General features: G+C 37.1%; 1 protein-coding gene across 17 annotated transcripts in view; it reads right to left on the bottom strand.

The window, feature by feature from the left end:
- The window catches only part of NEO1 (neogenin 1), a 241,339-nt gene that overhangs the window by 149,067 nt on the left and 74,088 nt on the right, over positions 1-18,184 (bottom strand). For all 17 annotated transcript variants that reach the window (XM_067752811.1, XM_067752949.1, XM_067752918.1 and 14 more), the window contains exons 3-4: positions 15,270-15,545; positions 12,157-12,310 (exon numbers count right to left, since the gene is read on the bottom strand). In XM_067752811.1, coding sequence (XP_067608912.1) covers positions 12,157-12,310; positions 15,270-15,545 — 430 coding nt within the window. The remainder of the gene's footprint in view (positions 1-12,156; positions 12,311-15,269; positions 15,546-18,184) is intronic.

Genomic DNA, 18,184 nt, shown 5'->3' with positions numbered 1-18,184 from the left:
AAAGCATTCCACATAAAACAGATAAAACACTTAGACAGTATTATTTATACAGCTATAGATGGACTGAGACCAACATAAAATATCAGAATTTAATTTACTCCAATTTGCTTTGCTCATATTTCACATGCATAAATATCACAAATACAAATCAAAATGTTACAATGAATTATCTCCGACACTTTAATTATTCCCAAAGGGATACCATTTTTGTGACCAATTCCACTCCCCACAATCCGTCTCTGCTTCTTTACTCTGCCCAGTTTTTTTTTTTTTTTGCAAATTACGTAATTTTCAAGTCTGGTATCAATCTGAGAGTCACACCACCACACCTATGCTATACTCAAATGACTAACAGAGAGGGCAAACGTCAGATCAGAAACAGTAAGTCATGGGGTCACAGTGCCTACTGAAAGTTTCCGACAGTGGCTTGGCTAGGAAAGGGAGGAAAAGAGGAAGGGAAGGGAGAGAGAACAGTTGCCAGAGAGCAGCTTCCTGGGTGTGGTAGCTGGGCATGAACCAGCCACCATCACGCTATCATCAACAAGGATGCTGATCATTACTAACCCATCTCAGAATGTCTTAAGTCTATTTAAGGAAAATATATATTTTTTATTTTTGTACAGGTAAAGTATTTTTATAAAGGAATTTTGCTATATGTAACACTGAGATGTATTATATATTATTTGAAGTTATCCTTGGAAAGGAAAATAACTACCAGAAGAAAATCTCATTTCCTCTCCCCACTCCCTCCTTCCCTTTTTCTCTCCCTCAAACAGAATACTTAAAAAGAAAGCCAAATGATCCTATAACATCAAGGAAGAAATCACAAACTAACATTCTGATGAAATTTTTATAAAGTGAATAAGTTTAGTTAAATTTGGAGATTTTAGAGAATTACAATTTCATTTTTACTTTGAGGTTCTACATCTAACTGACTTTCACAGGCAGATTTCTCTCTCAAATCTTAATATTGTTATATTTCCTGTCTGTAACTATGCTCAACAAAAAAGTTTTGATTACAATTTGGCTTTTCATATGGAATTCTTTTTTTTATTTTTTTTTTTGCGGTACGCGGGCCTCTCCCGTTGTGGAGCACAGGCTCCGGATGCGCCGGCTCAGTGGCCATGGCTCACGGGCCTAGCCGCTCCGCGGCATGTGGGATCTTCCCGGACCAGGGCACGAACCCGTGTCCCCTGCATCAGCAGGCGGACTCTCAACCACTGCGCCACCAGGGAAGCCCCATATGGAATTCTTGACACGGAAAAAAGTCAGAGGAAACGACGACTATTCAGTCTGTGCCACACTTAATAATTCTCATTGTAAGTAAAGTACTATCTTGGTCTAAGTTTCAGTACACTGTGGGTTTGGGTAGTCTTTCTAAATCTGATAGGCAAGATTAAGTTTCTGGACAAAGAAAGGAAAACCAGAATCAGATTTGGTGACTTCTCTAAGAAATACCCTGCAAGATCAAGACTAAACTTCATCAAGTGGTCTTCCAATGTGAACTATCTTAATTATACCCTCAAATTACAACTTTATGTGATAGAGAAGCAAGACAACATATAATGGAAGAAAGCAAGAATGACTGGGATAAAAGAAACAGAGATAAGACAGGGTGTGGGTGCCTCACAAAATAAATTTACAAAAATTAATATCCTATATATTACTCTTGGACAAAATCACAACTAAGTTTCATAAATGGAAAACAAGGTTCACAAAAGGGAAACTAGCACTACACACACATGATACCCAGCTGAGAGGAACACAATTTGAAACACTGGCTGGTATGGTACTTTTGAAATTGAGGTACAGCAATTTATATCTAATACTTACACTAAAAAATATTCCTGATACTGCTATGCCTCATGTTTGCCATAACTGAGTACAAGTACCGGAGAAGTCAATCTTTCTTAATGGAGCTTACTTTACTTTCCTTAAAAGAAGGCTGGGAGGAAAAACGTCCACTAGCTTATCAGAATTCACTTAACTTGTTCACCTAACATATGGTGGCTTATAGTAAAATGGCAATCAAGCTTTTACAGCTCCAAAATTCAAAAATGCAGGCAACAGAAACAATGAGTAAAAAAGCATTCATGGTCAACGGACCCAAATCAAGTGTTGCTGGACACAGGAGTGTATGTATATATGTGTCTCTGAGTAGCCGGGGGTCAGCTGAGGAGAGCTTGGTGTGCTGAAGCAGGGGTCCCCAACCCCGGGCCACAGACCAGAACCGGGACCGGTACCAGTCCGCCGCCTGTTAGGAACCGGGCCGCACAGCAGGAGGTGAGGGGCGGGTGAGCAAGCAAAGCTTCATCTGCCGCTTCCCATCGCTGGCATTACCCCCTGAACCATCCCCTCCTTTGCTTGCATTACCCCTGAACCATCCCCCCACCCCGCCCTCCCTGGTCCGTGGAAAAAATTTTTTCCACAAAACCAGTCCCCTGGTGCCAAAAAGGTTGGGGACCGCTGTGCTAAGGAGACATTTCTTTAGCAAAAGGGAAAGGCTTTTGAGCAGATCAATAACAAGATCAGATTTAGTGAGGAAACAAGAGAAGTGAGGAGTGGGGAAAAGACTAGAAGTTGTAAAGTTAGTGTAATGGTTCAGAATTAAAGAGGATGAATTATGGCAGTAACAAGAGGGGTAAAGAGAAGGCATAAAGTAATGACCACTCTTAAGAAGCTGGATGATAAAGTTAAGGAGAGGGATTTATCATTCATTTAACAATTCTTTATTGGTGTGCCTATATATGTCAGGTAGCAGCTGGGATACTGCAGTGAACAAAAACAAAATCAGTACTGTCATGCAACTGAGTGGGAAAGATAGACATAAAAAATGGTAATTCTACAAAATGGTATACCAAAAGAACTTGCCAGGAAGTTAGAAATAGACATTTCGCTGGAGAGAATGGAAAACAATAATATCGAGAGCACAAAAGGACTTCTTACACACCCTCTTCCTCTAAAACAGCAGGAAAGGAAGGGTAGGTGAAAGCTAATCTTACATGCTCTCATTTTTTTTTCTTTAAACTTTTTATTTTGAACTGTAGATTCACATGCAGTGCTAAGAAATAATACAAAGAGATCTCATGTACCCTTTACCTAGTTTCCCTCAACAGTAATATCTAGTAAAACTACAACCAGGAGACTGACATTTCCACCACAAGGATCCCTCATATTGTCCTTTTACATACAGCCACACCCACTTCCCTCCCTCTACCACCTCCCTCATTAACCCCTGGCAATCACTAATCTGTTCTCCATTTCAATAATTCTGTCATTTCAAGAAGAATGTTACGTAAATAGTCATACAATATGTAACCTCTGGGGATTGGCTTTTTTTCACTCAGTATAATTCTCTGGAGATTCATCCAGATTGTTGCAATTATCATTCCTTTTATTGCTTAAGAGTAATTCCATAGTATGGATAGACATCGCTTGTTTAACCATTCACTCAATGAAGGACATCTGGGTTGTTTCTAGTTTGGGGCTATTATGAATAAAGCTGCTATATACATACATGTATAGGTTTCTGTGTGAACATAAGTTCATTTATACGGGATAAATGCCCAAGAATGTAAAATGTTAGGTCATATGGCAGTTGCAACATATTTTTTCAGAAACTGCCAAACAGGTTTTCAGAGTGGCTGTACCATTTCACATTCCTACCAGCAATGTCAGAGTGATCTCGTTTCTCCACATATTTGACAGCATTTGGTACTGTCACTTTAAAAAAATTTTAGGTATTCTGATAGGTATGTAGTGATATCTTGTGGTCTTAATTTGCAGTTCCTTAATGGCTAATGATGTTAAAACAACTTTTCTTGTGCTTATTTGCCATCTGTACATCTTCTTTGGTGAACCACCTATCCATACCTTCTGCCCATGTTCTAGTTAAATTATATGCTTTTTTTTAATACTGAGTTTTGAGATATCTTTACACATTGTAGATAATATTCCTTTGTTAGAGATGTGGTTTGCAAATATCTTCTCCACTCTGTAGCTTATCTTTTCATCCTCTTAACAGGGTCTTTCACAGAGCAAAACGTTTTAATTTTGATGAAATCCAGTTTCAATTTTTCCTTTTATAGATTGTGCTTTTGGTGTAAAATCTAAAAACTCTTTGCCTAGGCCTTGATCCTGATTTTCTCTTATGTTTCTTTTCTAAAATTTCATGTTGCATATTTTACATTTAGGTAATGATCTATTCTGAGTTAATTTTTTACATAACGTATGAGACTCAGCTTGAAGTTCAGGTTTTTGTCTATGGATGGGTGTCCAGTTATTCTAGTAGCATTTGTTGAAAAGGCTACTTTTCCTCCACTGAATTGCTTTTGCATCTTTGTCAAAAATTAGTTGGGAATTTTTGTATGGATCTATATCTGGATTCTCTATTTCATCCCACTGATATATCAGTCTATCTTTCCATCAACACCATATAGTCTTTTTTACTGTAGATACATAGTAAGTCTTAAAATCAAATAGACTGATTCTTCCCACTTTAAAAAAAAAACTTTTAACTACTCTAGTTCCTTTGCTTTTCCATATAAATTTTAGAATAATTTTATCTATATTTACAAAAAATCTTATTGGGATTTTGACAAGAATTGAGTTAACCTGTATATAAATTTGAAGAGAACTGACGTTTTTACTATGCTGAGTCTTCTAATCCATGGACATGGTATGTCTCTCCATTTATTTAGCTCTTCTTTGATTTCTTTCATTAGCATTTTATAGTTTTTAGTATGCAAATTTAACAAGTTTTGTTAATTTACACTTAAGATGTGAGTGACTGCAAATGCTACTGTATTTGCAATTTGTGTTCACATGTTCATTGCTAGAATACAGAAATACAACTGATTTTTATGTTTATCTTGTATCTTGTGACATTACTCAACTCACTTCTTAGTTGTAAGTTTTGTGGATTCCTTAGGATTTTCTACATAAACATATCTGCATATAGGGACTGTTATATGCCTTCCTTTCTGATCTATATACCTTTTTTTGGTCTTATTGAACTGGTTAGAACTTCTAGCACTGTGATGGTGAACTTCCTTAACTGGTTCCTCATCTTGATGGGGAAGTACTGTTGTTTGCCATTAAGTATAATGTTAGTTGTAGGTTTCTGTAGATGCTCTGAAGTTATTTTTCTAAGGGTTTTTTTTTTTAACATAATGAATGGGTGTTGAATTTTGTCAGCAGCTTTTTCTCCACTGATTAATCTGATCAGGTTTAGGTTTTTCTTTTTTTTCTTTAATTCTGGTGGATTGTACTGATTAATTCGGGGATACTAAGTCAGCCTTGCATCCCTGGAACAAACCACACTTATAGAACATATAACTTTTTATTTATTGCTGAATTCTATTTGCTAATATTTTGTTAAGAATTTTTATGTTCATATTCACAGGGGATACTAGTCTGTTGTGTTCCCTTTTTGTACTATCTTTCTCTGGTTTTGTTAACAGGGTAATAGCTTCAATTCCTTCTCTTCTATTTTCTGGAAAGATTGTGTAGAATTGGTTTTAATTCTTTAAACACTGGTAGAATTCTCCAATAAAACTATCTGGACTTGCAGACTTTTGGGGGGGGTTAAAATTACAAATTTAATCTACTTAAGAGTAAGAGGGTTACTCAATTTATCTATTTCACATTGGGTTAGATGTGGTAGTTTGTGTTTTAGAGGATATGGTTTGTCTAAGTCATCAAACTTACATGATGTATAGTTGTGTATAGTATTCCCTTATTATCCTTTTGATGTTTGCAGGGTCTGTAGTGGCATTCCTGGTTCAGTCCTAATACTGATCATTTGTGTCTTCTCCCTTTTTTTTCCAGTTCACTGATTCTTTCCTCTGTCCCATCAGTCTCTTGCTAAGCTCATCTATTGAGTTTTTCTTTATTTTGGTTATTGTCTTTGTTCAAAATTTTCCATTTAGTTCTCCTTTAAGTCTTCTCTTTCTTTTTGAAGAGACTTTCTATTTATCTGCTGAGATACTCTATTTTTCCATTTGTTTCATGTGTGTTCATAATTCCCTGTTGAAGCATTTTAATGATGACTGTGTTAAAAATCTTTTTAAAATATATCTTTATTGGAGTATAAATGCTTTACAATGTTGTGTTAGTTTCTGTTGTACAACAAAGTGAATCAGCTATATGTATACATATATCCCCATAACCCCCTCCCTTGAGCCTCCCTCCCACCCTCCCTATCACACCCCTCTAGATCATCACAAAGCATCAAGCTGATCTCCCTGTGCTATGCAGCAGCTTCCCACTAGCCATCCATTTCACATTTGATAGTGTATATATGTCAATGCTACTCTCTCAGTTCATCCCAGCTTCCCCCCCCGCCCCCCATCCCAGGTCCTCAAGTCCGTTTCTACATCTGCATCTTTATTCCTGCCCTGCAACTAGGTTCATCAATACCGTTTTTTTAGATTCCATATATGTGCGTTAGCATACAGTATTTGGTTTTATCTTTCTGACTTACTTCACTCTGTATCTGTATGACAGACTCTAGGTCCATCCACCTCATTACAAATAATTCAATTTCGTTCCTTTTTATGGCTGAGTAATATTCCATTGTATATATGTTCCACATCATCTTTATCCATTCATCTGTCGATGGACATGCTTCCATGTCCTGGCTATTGTAAACAGTGCTGCAATGAACACTGTGGTACATGTAATTCTTTGAATTATGGTATATGCCCAGTAGTGGGATCGCCCGGTCATATGGTAGTTCTATTTTTAGTTTTTTAAGGAACCTCCATACTGTTCTCCATAGTGGCTGTATCAATTTACATTCCCACCAACAGTGCAAGAGGGTTTCCTTTTCTCTGCACCCTACCCAGCGTTTACTGCTTGCAGATTTTTTGATGATGGCCATTCTGACCGGTGTGAGGTGATACCTCATTGTAGTTTTGATTTGCATTTCTCTAATGATTATTGATGTTTAGCATCTTTTCATGTGTTTGTTGGCAACTGTATGCCTACTTTGGAGAAATGTTTCTTTAGGTCTTCTGCCCATTTTTGGATTGGGTTGTTTCTGCGATACTGAGCTGCATGAGTTGCTTGTACGTTTCGGAGATTAATCCTTTGTTGTTTCATTTGCAATATCTTCTCCCATTCTGAGGGTTGTCTTTTTGTCTTGTTTATGGTTTCCTTTGCTGTGCAAAAGCCTTTAAATTTTATTAAGTCCCATTTGTTTTTGTTTTTATTTCCGTTACTCTAGGAAGTGGGTCAAAAAAGATCTTGCTGTGGTTTATGTCAAAGAGTGTTCTGCCTACGATTTCCTCTAAGAGTTTGATAGTGTCTGGCCGTACATTTCGGTCTTTAATCCATTTTGAGTTTATTTTTGTGTATGGTGTTAGGAAGTGTTCTAATTTCATTCTCTTACATGTAGCTGTCCAGTTTTCCCAGCACCACTTATGGAAGAGGCTGCCATTTCTCTATTGTATATTCTTGCCTCCTTTGTCAAAGATAAGGTGACCATATGTGTGTGGGTTTGTCTCTGGGTTTTCGATCTTGTTCCACTGATCTATATTTCTGTTTCTGTGCCAGTACCATACTGTCTTGATTACTGTAGCTTTGTAGTACAGTCTGAAGTCAGGGAGTCCGATTCCTCCAGCTCCATTTTTCTTTCTCAACGTTGCTTTGGCTATCCGTGGTCTTTTGTGTTTCCATATGAATTGTAAAATTTTTTGTTCTAGTTCTGTGAAAAATGCCATCAGTAATTTGATAGGGATTGCAATGAATCTGTAGATTGCTTTGGGTAGTGTAGTCATTTTCCCAATGTTGATTCTTCCAATCCAAGAACATGGTATATCTTTCCATCTGTTTGTATCATCTTTGATTTCTTTCATCAGTGTCTTATAGTTTTCTGCATACAGGTCTTTTGCCTCCTCTAAGATCAGGAACAAATACAAGGGTGCCCACTCTCACCACTATTATTTGACATAGTTTTGGAAGTTTTAGCCACAGCAATCAGAGAAGAAAGAGAGACAAAGGAAATCCAAATTGGAAAAGAAGTAAGACTGTCAGTGTTTGCAGATAACATGATACTATACATAGAAAATCCTAAAGATGCCACCAGAAAACTACTAGAGCTAATCAATGAATGTAGCAGGATATAAAATTAATGCACAGAAATTTCTTGCATTCCTATACACTAACAATGAAAAATAAGAAAGAGAAATTAAGGAAACACAGCCATTTATCACTGCAACAAAAAGAATAATATAGCTAGGAATAAACCTACCTAAGGGTGCTTTAAAAATCTCTGTCAGGTAATTCAAAGACCTGTCATCTCAGTGTTGGCTTCAATTGACTGTCTTTTCTCTTTTGAGGTTTTCCTTGTTCTTGGTATGAATGGGTGATTTTCAACTGAAATCTGGATATTTGGGGCATCATATTATAAGACTCTGGATCTTACTAAACCTTTTGTTTTCAGCTGGCTTCTTCTGACACCCAGAGGAAAGGGGAGCTGCCACCTCATTATGTCAGGTGGAGGTAGAAGTCCAGGTTCTACACTCAGTCTCCACTGATACCTGAGGGGGAAGTGGGGACTCCTCTTTACCCCTTAGCAGGGTTGGGAGTTCTGGCTCCTCACCAGGCTTCCACTGATACTGCCCCCCTGGCTGGGTGCAGTAACAGTAACTCATTACTGTTCCCCACATGGCATCCAATGATACCATGAAGAGAGGGTGTCAATGCTACATGGTGCTGAAAGTCCTGACTCTCTACAGGACTCCTCTGATACCACTCCAGTGGAAAAGGGAAGTTGGGAAGGAGTGTCTCTTATTGCCAGGTGGGATAAAAGTCCAGGCTCCCCGTGTATCTCCACTGATACAGCAGGGGTGGGGGCCTCAATACTTCCCAGTTGGGATGAAAATCTTGGCTCTCTACTTAGCCTCTGACACCATATAGCAGGGAGGATGGGAGACCTCATTACAACCTGGTGAGGGTGGAAGTCTAGGCCTCCCACTTGGCCTTTGCTGGCATGGGAGAGGATGGGGCCACAGTTTCTTATGTGGTGTATGGCTGGAGTAGGAGTGATTATAGTCTAACAGTTTTTATCTTGCCAGGCTGCCTCTTTCCTGGTCTTTTGGCTAGAGAGAGCACACTTTTGGTAGAGCTTTTCTTTTTACGCCTAGTGGTGTTTCCAAGTTATCAGCTTCTTCAGCTCAAGCTGGGACATACGAGGCAAAAACAAAAACCAGGGAACACACCATCATGGTGTTCCTTCGGTCTAAAAGCCCCTAGCCAGTCAATCTTCCTCTCTCCATCTTTCAGAGTCTTCTTATGTTTGTTTTACATATAATGGCTAGAGTTTTTAGTTGTAATTAGCAGGAAGAATACAGAAAAATACTACTCAATCTTCCCAGAAATGGAAGTCCTCTACTTGTTTTTTAAATACTCTAATTTTTCTACTATTGTCAACTGTAATAACATTAAGCATCTTTATAACTATAACCTGTTCTTTTGCAGCTGGGTTCTAATCTATCATTCCACTAAAACATAACATTATTTAATTACTAAATTACATTTTGCTGTCAGTCACCTTGCACTTTGCCATCTGTATTTTCTAAATTCTCCCCCTTTCAAATAAAACTACTCAATGAATGGGATACATTTCCACCACCACCTCCACTTCAATACCTATGTTTGGTTTGGATTGGAACAAATCTGATCAAAAGATTAAGTAAATATATCAATTCTTAAGACATTTATAAAAGCCATGGAAATGTTTTAAAGTATTCATTTTCAAAGAGGTCTTAAAATTAATGATAGAGAAAGATGTCCAATAATTTAAGTTTTTTTTACTAGACCCAGCCCAGTTACTACCTGGATTTCTAGCCACTTTTTTCTTTCAATTTCTAAATTTCTTTCTAATTTGAAGTCTAAACAATTTATTAACTAAGGTCCATCTATATATCTCATAAGGCCCTGGGAGAAACAGATATTTTGAGTAATTACCTGCATCTAACCTGAAGCACTCTTGTGTTCCATTCATCTACTTACATTTTCCTATACTACATTCAGATATTCAACCAAAATATACTGGTCACCACTATCCTTACCCAATTATACGCCAAGCACTGTGCCAGGGTCTGGAAACATCAATGTGAACAACACCAACAGTATCCTGCTCTTATATTCTTCTGAAGCTTCCTGAGACAGTGATATATCAAAGCAATGCTTCTCAGACTTTTCTACCATATAACGCAAGTATTCAGAAGCCTACAGAACTCAAGGTTGGAAACAGTCTACTCAATCTTATGTCTCCTATTTATCCTTAAAATTCAGAGTAATATTACTAGGAAATTACTAAATTTGCCTTAATTTTCTTCATAGCACTTATCATAAACTAAAATTTCATATGTTCATATGATTATTGCCTGACTCTTCAGCACTGGAATACAAGCTCCGTGAGAGCAAAAACCTCTATTTGGTTCACTACTCTATTCCCTGCTAGAATAGGGCCTAACGTAATCAGCATTCAATAAATATTTGTTGAATAATTACTGTATAAACAAATGAGAATCACAGAAATTCTCACTTTTATTTCTTACTTAAGAAATCAAACTCTTATATCATTATTTATCTTCAGAATGTACTTCTATAATTATGAAATATAAAAGTTTTAAAAATAACCTAGCTCAGCTTTCCCATTCCTGATACTTTGTTCTAACATGCAGCCAATTAAAATTTCTACTCTAAGAGCTTGAAATTTGTATCCCCTATTTTAAGGTTCCTTATGTTTCAGGTAGCGTAAGTTTAAAATAATTCCCTTGAAGTCTTAGAAATTCTTTGCATAATATTTAGCTGGGAAAAAGAGTGGGGAAAAAAGGAAGTAAAATACAGGCAGAAGTTGGTGACTGCATAGGTGTTCAGCAAGAAATCAGATGATACTGAAGATGATACTATCAGTTTTGCTAATGGAACAAGTGAGGAACAATCTGATTGTATTCTAGCATCCCCACTGATCAGTAAAGGTTGATCACTAAGCTGACTAGTCAGGTATCCCCTTCCATGTCTTGTTTACTGAACGACACAAATTAAGATTATCTGCTTACTTTGAATTACTCAACTGCGAAGCTCTATACTTGCTCTGTCCAAATCAATAGCCACGAGCCACATGTGGCTACTGACACTTGAAATGTGGCCAGACTGACTCAGGAACAGAATTTTAATTTTATTTAATTTTTATTTAAATGTAAAAGTTGAAGCAGCATTAAACACAAACTTCACTGTTTTGGTAGAACTAAATTTCCCTTTCACCTGTACACTGCATAAATTAGTATATTTAGTAGTGCGTGTATACTAGAAATTTTAATATTATATATGTATGTGGCTTACATCACACTTCTATTGGAAAGCACTGCTCTAGGACATTGGTTCTCAACTGGGGACAATTTTGTTCCCCAAGAGACATCTGGCAACATCTAGAAACATTTTTGGTTGTCACAGCTTGGGAGTGCTACTGCATCTCATGGGCAAAGGCCAGGGACGTTACTAAACATCCTACAATGCACAAAACGACTTTGTTTTGTAAACAAAACATACCTAACTACCACCACCACCACCACCTCAGTTCTCTTACCAAAATACAACTGAGAAAAGTATCCATTACCTAAGGAAGTAATGAGGGGGGTTGGGAGAGATGACAGGTGGCTGATGTCAACAGAAAAGGGTGGTGTGTAAGATGAAAAATTTGTGATCATACAAGGAAGCTGGTATGATTTTAAAAGGCAAAAACAAAAGAATGAGGAATACATTTTCTTTTATTGTTTAAGTAAAGAAAAAAACTACTATTGACAAAATACATATGAGAGTAAGTGAGACGTCTCAGGTAGTCAGGATCAGAAACTCTTGCAACAATTTAGGGAAGGAGGTCCTAAGGCCTGAATTTAAGTGTACTGCAGCTCAGAAAAAAACAATGGTATAATTATCCCTTAATATCTTAAAAGCATTTTTTTCTTTAAACATCCTAATCATATACAGCAATATAAACATATTTCAAGAATGATAAATGAGCATCATGATATAGTTAAATAAAAATGAAAGATATAATCGTTTTAAAATTAATCAAGAGTCCCAAATAAGATCAGACCAAGTCTCACACTAAGGCTGAAAAGGCTTTTAGGCAGACATTTTTACCTTTCTGTGTCAAGCGCTTCCTCATTTTTCATCCATCTAATGGTTGGAGTAGGAAGTCCTGAAGCAACACATGGTAACACTGCACTCTGACCAATGACTCTGACTAAGGAAGAAGGTTGTTTCAAAAATACCAAGTTTGATGTAACCTCAGGATCTAAAAAAAAAAAAATTAAACAAAAGACAATAATTAAGAAAGCACTTTACCACTTTAATGATAAAGAATGGCAAATTCCTATTCAGTCTGTGTGGCTTTATACAACAAAATAGTTTAAGCAAAAGTGACAAGAAAATTCCATTTAAATTAGCAAACATTTCTTAATAATTTCCATGTGCAAAACTTTGTGCTAGGCTCTCTGGGGGCCTTAAAGATGTATAAGTTATAGCTCCTGCTTTCAATGTGCTTACTGGTCATCTGAGTGAGATCTGACATGAATCCCCTTCATTTTAAAAGGTAACATAAAGTAAATGCTTCATGAGTGGTACAAATAGAAAAAAGACTGATCAAGCTCAGGACCCTTAGCAGTATCCTCCCCACTCACAGGGATACCATAAGTGGTTTCTTTTCCTTCCCTACACCTGTGTGTTACTTCTGAAAATCTTTGATCTTCATCGCTTTGACTTTCTCACTTAGACTGTCAAACCTTTGATTTTATAATGGTGCAACTAACAGGCTACCACTATACGTGTATTCACTTCATACAGCTGCCCTCTTATGAGCATATGAAAAGGCCATACTCGTGGGGTAGAAGATAGGGTTCTCTACTAGATGGGGGTGCTATTTCTAATGTTAAGTTTTGAGAAAAAAAGACTGTTCTCAGGCAAAGAGATGTGACTCTTATCCCCATACTCTTAGAAAAAGATGTTCTATAGCCATGGTAACAACCACCAGAGCTGGCCTTAAACTTATGTAACCAATCGATGACAGTTCTGTAGCTATGGTAACAAGTAAACACTGTCTAATAGTTCAGTACAACTCGCTTCAGCGAACATGCCTTTGAAAGCCAACCAATGAGTTTAACCAATGCCTTTAAAAGTCAGCCATTCAGTGGTGGAATCCCTTGCTTCTAAGGCTGACACTGCTCTCATCTCTGTAACCAACCATAAAACATGCTTCTATTACTGACATCAACCCATCTCAGCCTCCTAACCAACACACCAAGAACAATGTCTTCCCAAAAATTTTATAGGAGATTAGCAGTTTGCATTATTCAAGACGACTATGCTTTACAAGCATAGCTCTCCGTTAAGTAAACAAAACATTCTGTACTTTTTATTTCAGATATTTCATGGTGGCTCATCCTTTTGACAACAAGAATCTTATTTACTTGAATCTGGTTTTAGGATTTGCTTGACTGCTACCACAGATTTAGAGAAAAAAATATGACCTCTGTCTGCTATCAAATATGCCCTCTGTCACATAAGAGCAAGTCAGGAAGTAGGCAGGAAGACATCGCTATATAGCAATAGTTCTCTTTCACCTTGAACTATTTACCTAGAATTAATCAAATTTTGATCAAAACAAACAAATCTGAACAAATATTTATTGGCTTCTATGTGCCAGTTACCATTCTTGGCAGCAGACAAAATTCCCTGCCCTAGTTGAGCTTACATACTAATAAGGGGAGAGAGACAACAAATAAAAGACATGGTATGTCAGCTGGTGATATGTTCTCAAGTAAAATGAAGGGGGAAGGAGAAAGTGCTGGGGCACAAATGGAAGACTGTTGTTTTAAACAGTGGTCCAAGAAAGCTTCACTGATAAAGTGATATTTGAGCAGAGAGGTAAGACAGTGAGTCAGGCAGAGATATCTGAGGGAAGAGGAGTCCAGGCAGAGAAAACGGCAAGTAGAAAGACCCTAAAGCAAGAGCATGTTTGGAGTGTTCCAAAAACATAAGGTGGCTACAATCACAGAGTGAGGGAGAGAAGGGTATGAGATGTAAGAAGAGAGATGGGGGAGGGAGGTGGCATTAAGGTTATACAAAACCTTACAGGCCAAGGACTTTTAACATTTGCTCTGAGATGGGAAACCATTAGAAGGTTTTACGCAAAGATGTGACATGATCTAATAAACATCTTAAAAGATAACTGTGGCTGCTGAGCTGAGAATACACTGGGATAGGAATGATAAGAGCAAGAACGACGATGACAAAGGAAGAGACTGCATTTTAAAAAATCAGTTCAAGGCCCATTAGGAATACTCTCAAGAGTGGCTACTCATAACATTGGATAACATTGGCCTCCCTTTGCAAGCCAATCCATAGGCTAAAAACATGCCTACAAAATGGTTATATATAAAAACTGTCCAAACAATGTAGGGATGGTCCAACTCAGATTTGAAATGAGAAATATGGAAAGAATCAGGCATGTAGCAGTGCGAACAGAAGCTGAAAGGTCATGAAACACCAAGAGGGTAGAGGGACTATGATGAGCCACAAGTGAGAGGACATCACAAGAAAGCAGAAGTTACAGAGCTGAGAAAAGATGCACAAAACAGATTATGAGGAAAGCCAGTAAGGGCAGAAAGAATGAGAACCCACAAAGAGAAGGAAAGACAGAAAGAGGAGCGTTCATTAAAATGGGGGAGCATCACAAAGATCCAAGAACTCTTGCTCACCAGTGTCTCTAGAGATGCTGTACTAACAGTTACTACTCTGCCCATCCCTTATATGAACCAGCCTGAGTGAGTCTCTGATTCTTATAAGTAAAAAGACTTAACTACAAAAACAACCCTATTACAGGGAGGTAAGAGAACTATAAAAACAACCTTATTACAGGGAGGTAAGAGAACTATAAAAAGTATGCTATTGGGGGAGAGAGCAGAAGATAGAGGTTTGACAAAAGACACAGAGCTAATGTTTCTTTGGCCACGAAGAATGCCACAGATACTGAACATACTTTACTGCTTGGTAAATTTTTACTGACCAACACATTTGCTAAAAATCTGTCTGGTATGTTTTCTTCTTTTGTCTCCCTGTAAGAAACTGAAACTCTTTATGCTGACATTAATATCTCAACCCACACCTGTAACAGTGTTTATTAAAAAAAATTCTAACAGAACAATTTTTATCCATTAATAAACATAAAACCATCAGTGCTGATAATAATCTAATACCTGGAAGAACTTTTAATTCAACTTCATCACTATACTTTGGTGGCCCACCACTTTCAACTATGCAGCGATAGAGTCCCCCATCTCCTTCAGTTGCGTTGCTGATAACTAGTGTTCCACTTGGAAGTTTGGTAAGTCTATCATCCAGAAGAAGAGGCTGTCTGTTCTGTTCCCACCTCACAAATGGGACCAAATCTGCATTAACTTCACAATTCAGAATTGCACTGTTCCCAACATAAACCGAAGAAGGTTCTGGTTGGCTGGAAAATCTTGGAAGACCTAGACAATAAAGAAAACGAGAAAATAAAAAGTAGTTAAATATTACTTTAAAACGTAGTCATAGGAACCAGGAGCAAGTCAGCCGGTGTGGCCACATGTGTAGTGGAACCAGGGTCAAGAAGGTCCATGGGTCAGGATATTGGCTACATACAGGGATACAGATCAAGTAAATAAATGTACTAGGAATAACTGGAGTCAGATTCCTCACAGTTGAAGAAGCAAGGTACAAATATTAAAAGCAGAAGGGTAGAATAAATCCCATGGTATTGCACTAGAACAGAGGTATCAGTGTAAACTTAACAGTTTTATAAAACTATAGATGTATATAGATAGATGTATATCTGGATATAAATGTATATGCGTAAAATATATATACGTTTCATATACAGTTATTACAGATACACACACACGCATACTAACTCTGGCCAGAGAGTCCAGAATCAATGTCACTTCAGTAGCAATGTGTACATACGGTGACCTAATCATGATTTCTAAATACTATTCTCCACTAACGCAGCTTGGAGAAATGGCTGATTCTAGGACTGGAGTAGGGAAAGAACAATATGAGTCTGGAAAATCTTGTGAGAGAAAGTAAGGAAGTATCTAAAGGATAACAGGGACATATCAAAAGGACACAGAAGTCAGATCAAAAGGAGTTTCCTCTGGCTAGATCTGGGATAATGAACATTAATGCAGGAAGAATCAAGAATGGATGCTAAAACTAGTAAGTGAAAGTTGGATGAAGAATAGGATATTTACAGAGTATCAAATTACTTCTTCCCAAAATACTTATTACTAATTAATAAAAGTACAAAGTATTTATTAACTTTAGAGTAAAGAAACATAGTACAGACAATCTTAACCAAGTAATAAAAGTTAACATCACCAGTAATGGAACAAAACACCACATGCTTCCTGATATGATGCACTAATAATACAGCATCACTTCTGTGATATTTCTCCCCAAAATGCAAAATCTAAATCTATTCATGGAGGAAAATTAGAAAATCTGAAATGAGACAAGGATAAACTGAAGAATGGTTTGAGATCGTAAGAATCTAAGGAGAGAACTACTAAGTAAAACTTGTAACCCTGGACCAGAAAGGAAGGGGGATGATGGGGCAAAGTTTCTGCTTTTGTTTTTTCTGCTACTTAGAACATTATTGAGACAACCAATGAAATATGAATTGTATCTATGGATTAAATGATAGAATTTTATTAAGGTTAATTTCCTAATATTGATGGATGTTTACTTAGGAAGAGGTCCTTGTTTTTAGGAAATACACACAGAAGTATTTAGGTTGGGGTAACATCTGCAACTTACTCTTAATGGTTAAGAAAAAATTTTATGTGGGTATGTGCATATTAGATGATAAGCAGATGTGGTAAAATGTTAACAATCGGGTAATCTGATTGAAGAATATATGAGATTTCTTGGTTTCATTCTTATGACAATTCCACAAATTTAAAATTATTTCAAAATAGAATATTAACCAAAAAAATGTAGTCATAAATACTTTGTAGACGCCACAGAACGTAATGGTTAAGAGCAGATATACAAGGATCCACTGCTCCACATCCTCATTTGGTACTGGCATACTTTTTGACTTTTAGCCACTCTAACAGGTGTGAAATGGTACCCCATTGTGGTTTTAATTTGCATTTTCCTAATGATTAATGATTTTGAGCATCTTTACATGTGATATCAGCTACACCTACATTTTCTCTTATTAAATGTCTGTTCAAGTCTTTTGCCCATTAAAAAATAGGGTTGGGGCTTCCCTGGTGGCGCAGTGGTTGAGAGTCCACCTGCCGATGCAGGGGACACAGGTTCATGACCCCGGTCTGGGAAGATCCCACATGCTGCGGAGCGGCTGGGCCTGTGAGCCATGGCCACTGAGCCTGCGCGTCTGGAGCCTGTGATCCGCAACAGGAGAGGCCACAACAGTGAGAGGCCTGCGTACCACATTTAAAAAAAAAAAAAAAAAAAAAAAAAGTGTTGTTTTTCTTTTTATTGTTGGTTTGTAGTAGTTATTAAAAATATATTGCAGCCATGAGTTCTTTTTTAAGCATATACTGTGAATATTTTCCCCAATCTGTGGGCTGACTGTTTATTTCTAAAGGTGCCTTAGATGAGCAGAACCTCTTCTTATAATAAAATCTAAATTATCTTTTTTTCTTAAAAAAAAAAAAGAGCAGATATACAGAAAAAACTAGTGGTTAACGTGGGGGAAAGTGGGGTGGGGACACATGGGAGGGGGAGTGGAAGGTACAAACTATTGGGTATAAGATAGGCTCAATGATGTATTGCACAACATGAAGAATATAGCCAATAATTTTATAATAACTGTAAATGGCAAGTAACCTTTAAAAATTGTATAAAAATAAAAAAAAAATTTTAAGTGACTCTGATATGCTCAGAACACAACAAAATGTTTCTTCAAAGACTAGCAAACATTAAATAATGAGAAACATAATTCCAGGTTTTCTAGTTCTATGATAGTCAATTAGTCTATATGGAAATGACACACAGGTTGTCTAGCTCTGCTACAAATTTTTTCTTTATTTTTTATTTCAAGGGGATTTTTGAAGGAAAGAAATAAAGATAAAATTAACCAAATATCTACTTTTCAGAAATT

This window comes from Pseudorca crassidens, chromosome 1 (assembly GCF_039906515.1).
Source record: "Pseudorca crassidens isolate mPseCra1 chromosome 1, mPseCra1.hap1, whole genome shotgun sequence".
NCBI classification, from domain to species: Eukaryota; Metazoa; Chordata; class Mammalia; order Artiodactyla; family Delphinidae; genus Pseudorca; species Pseudorca crassidens.
This window is presented reverse-complemented; position numbering and strand designations above follow the sequence as displayed.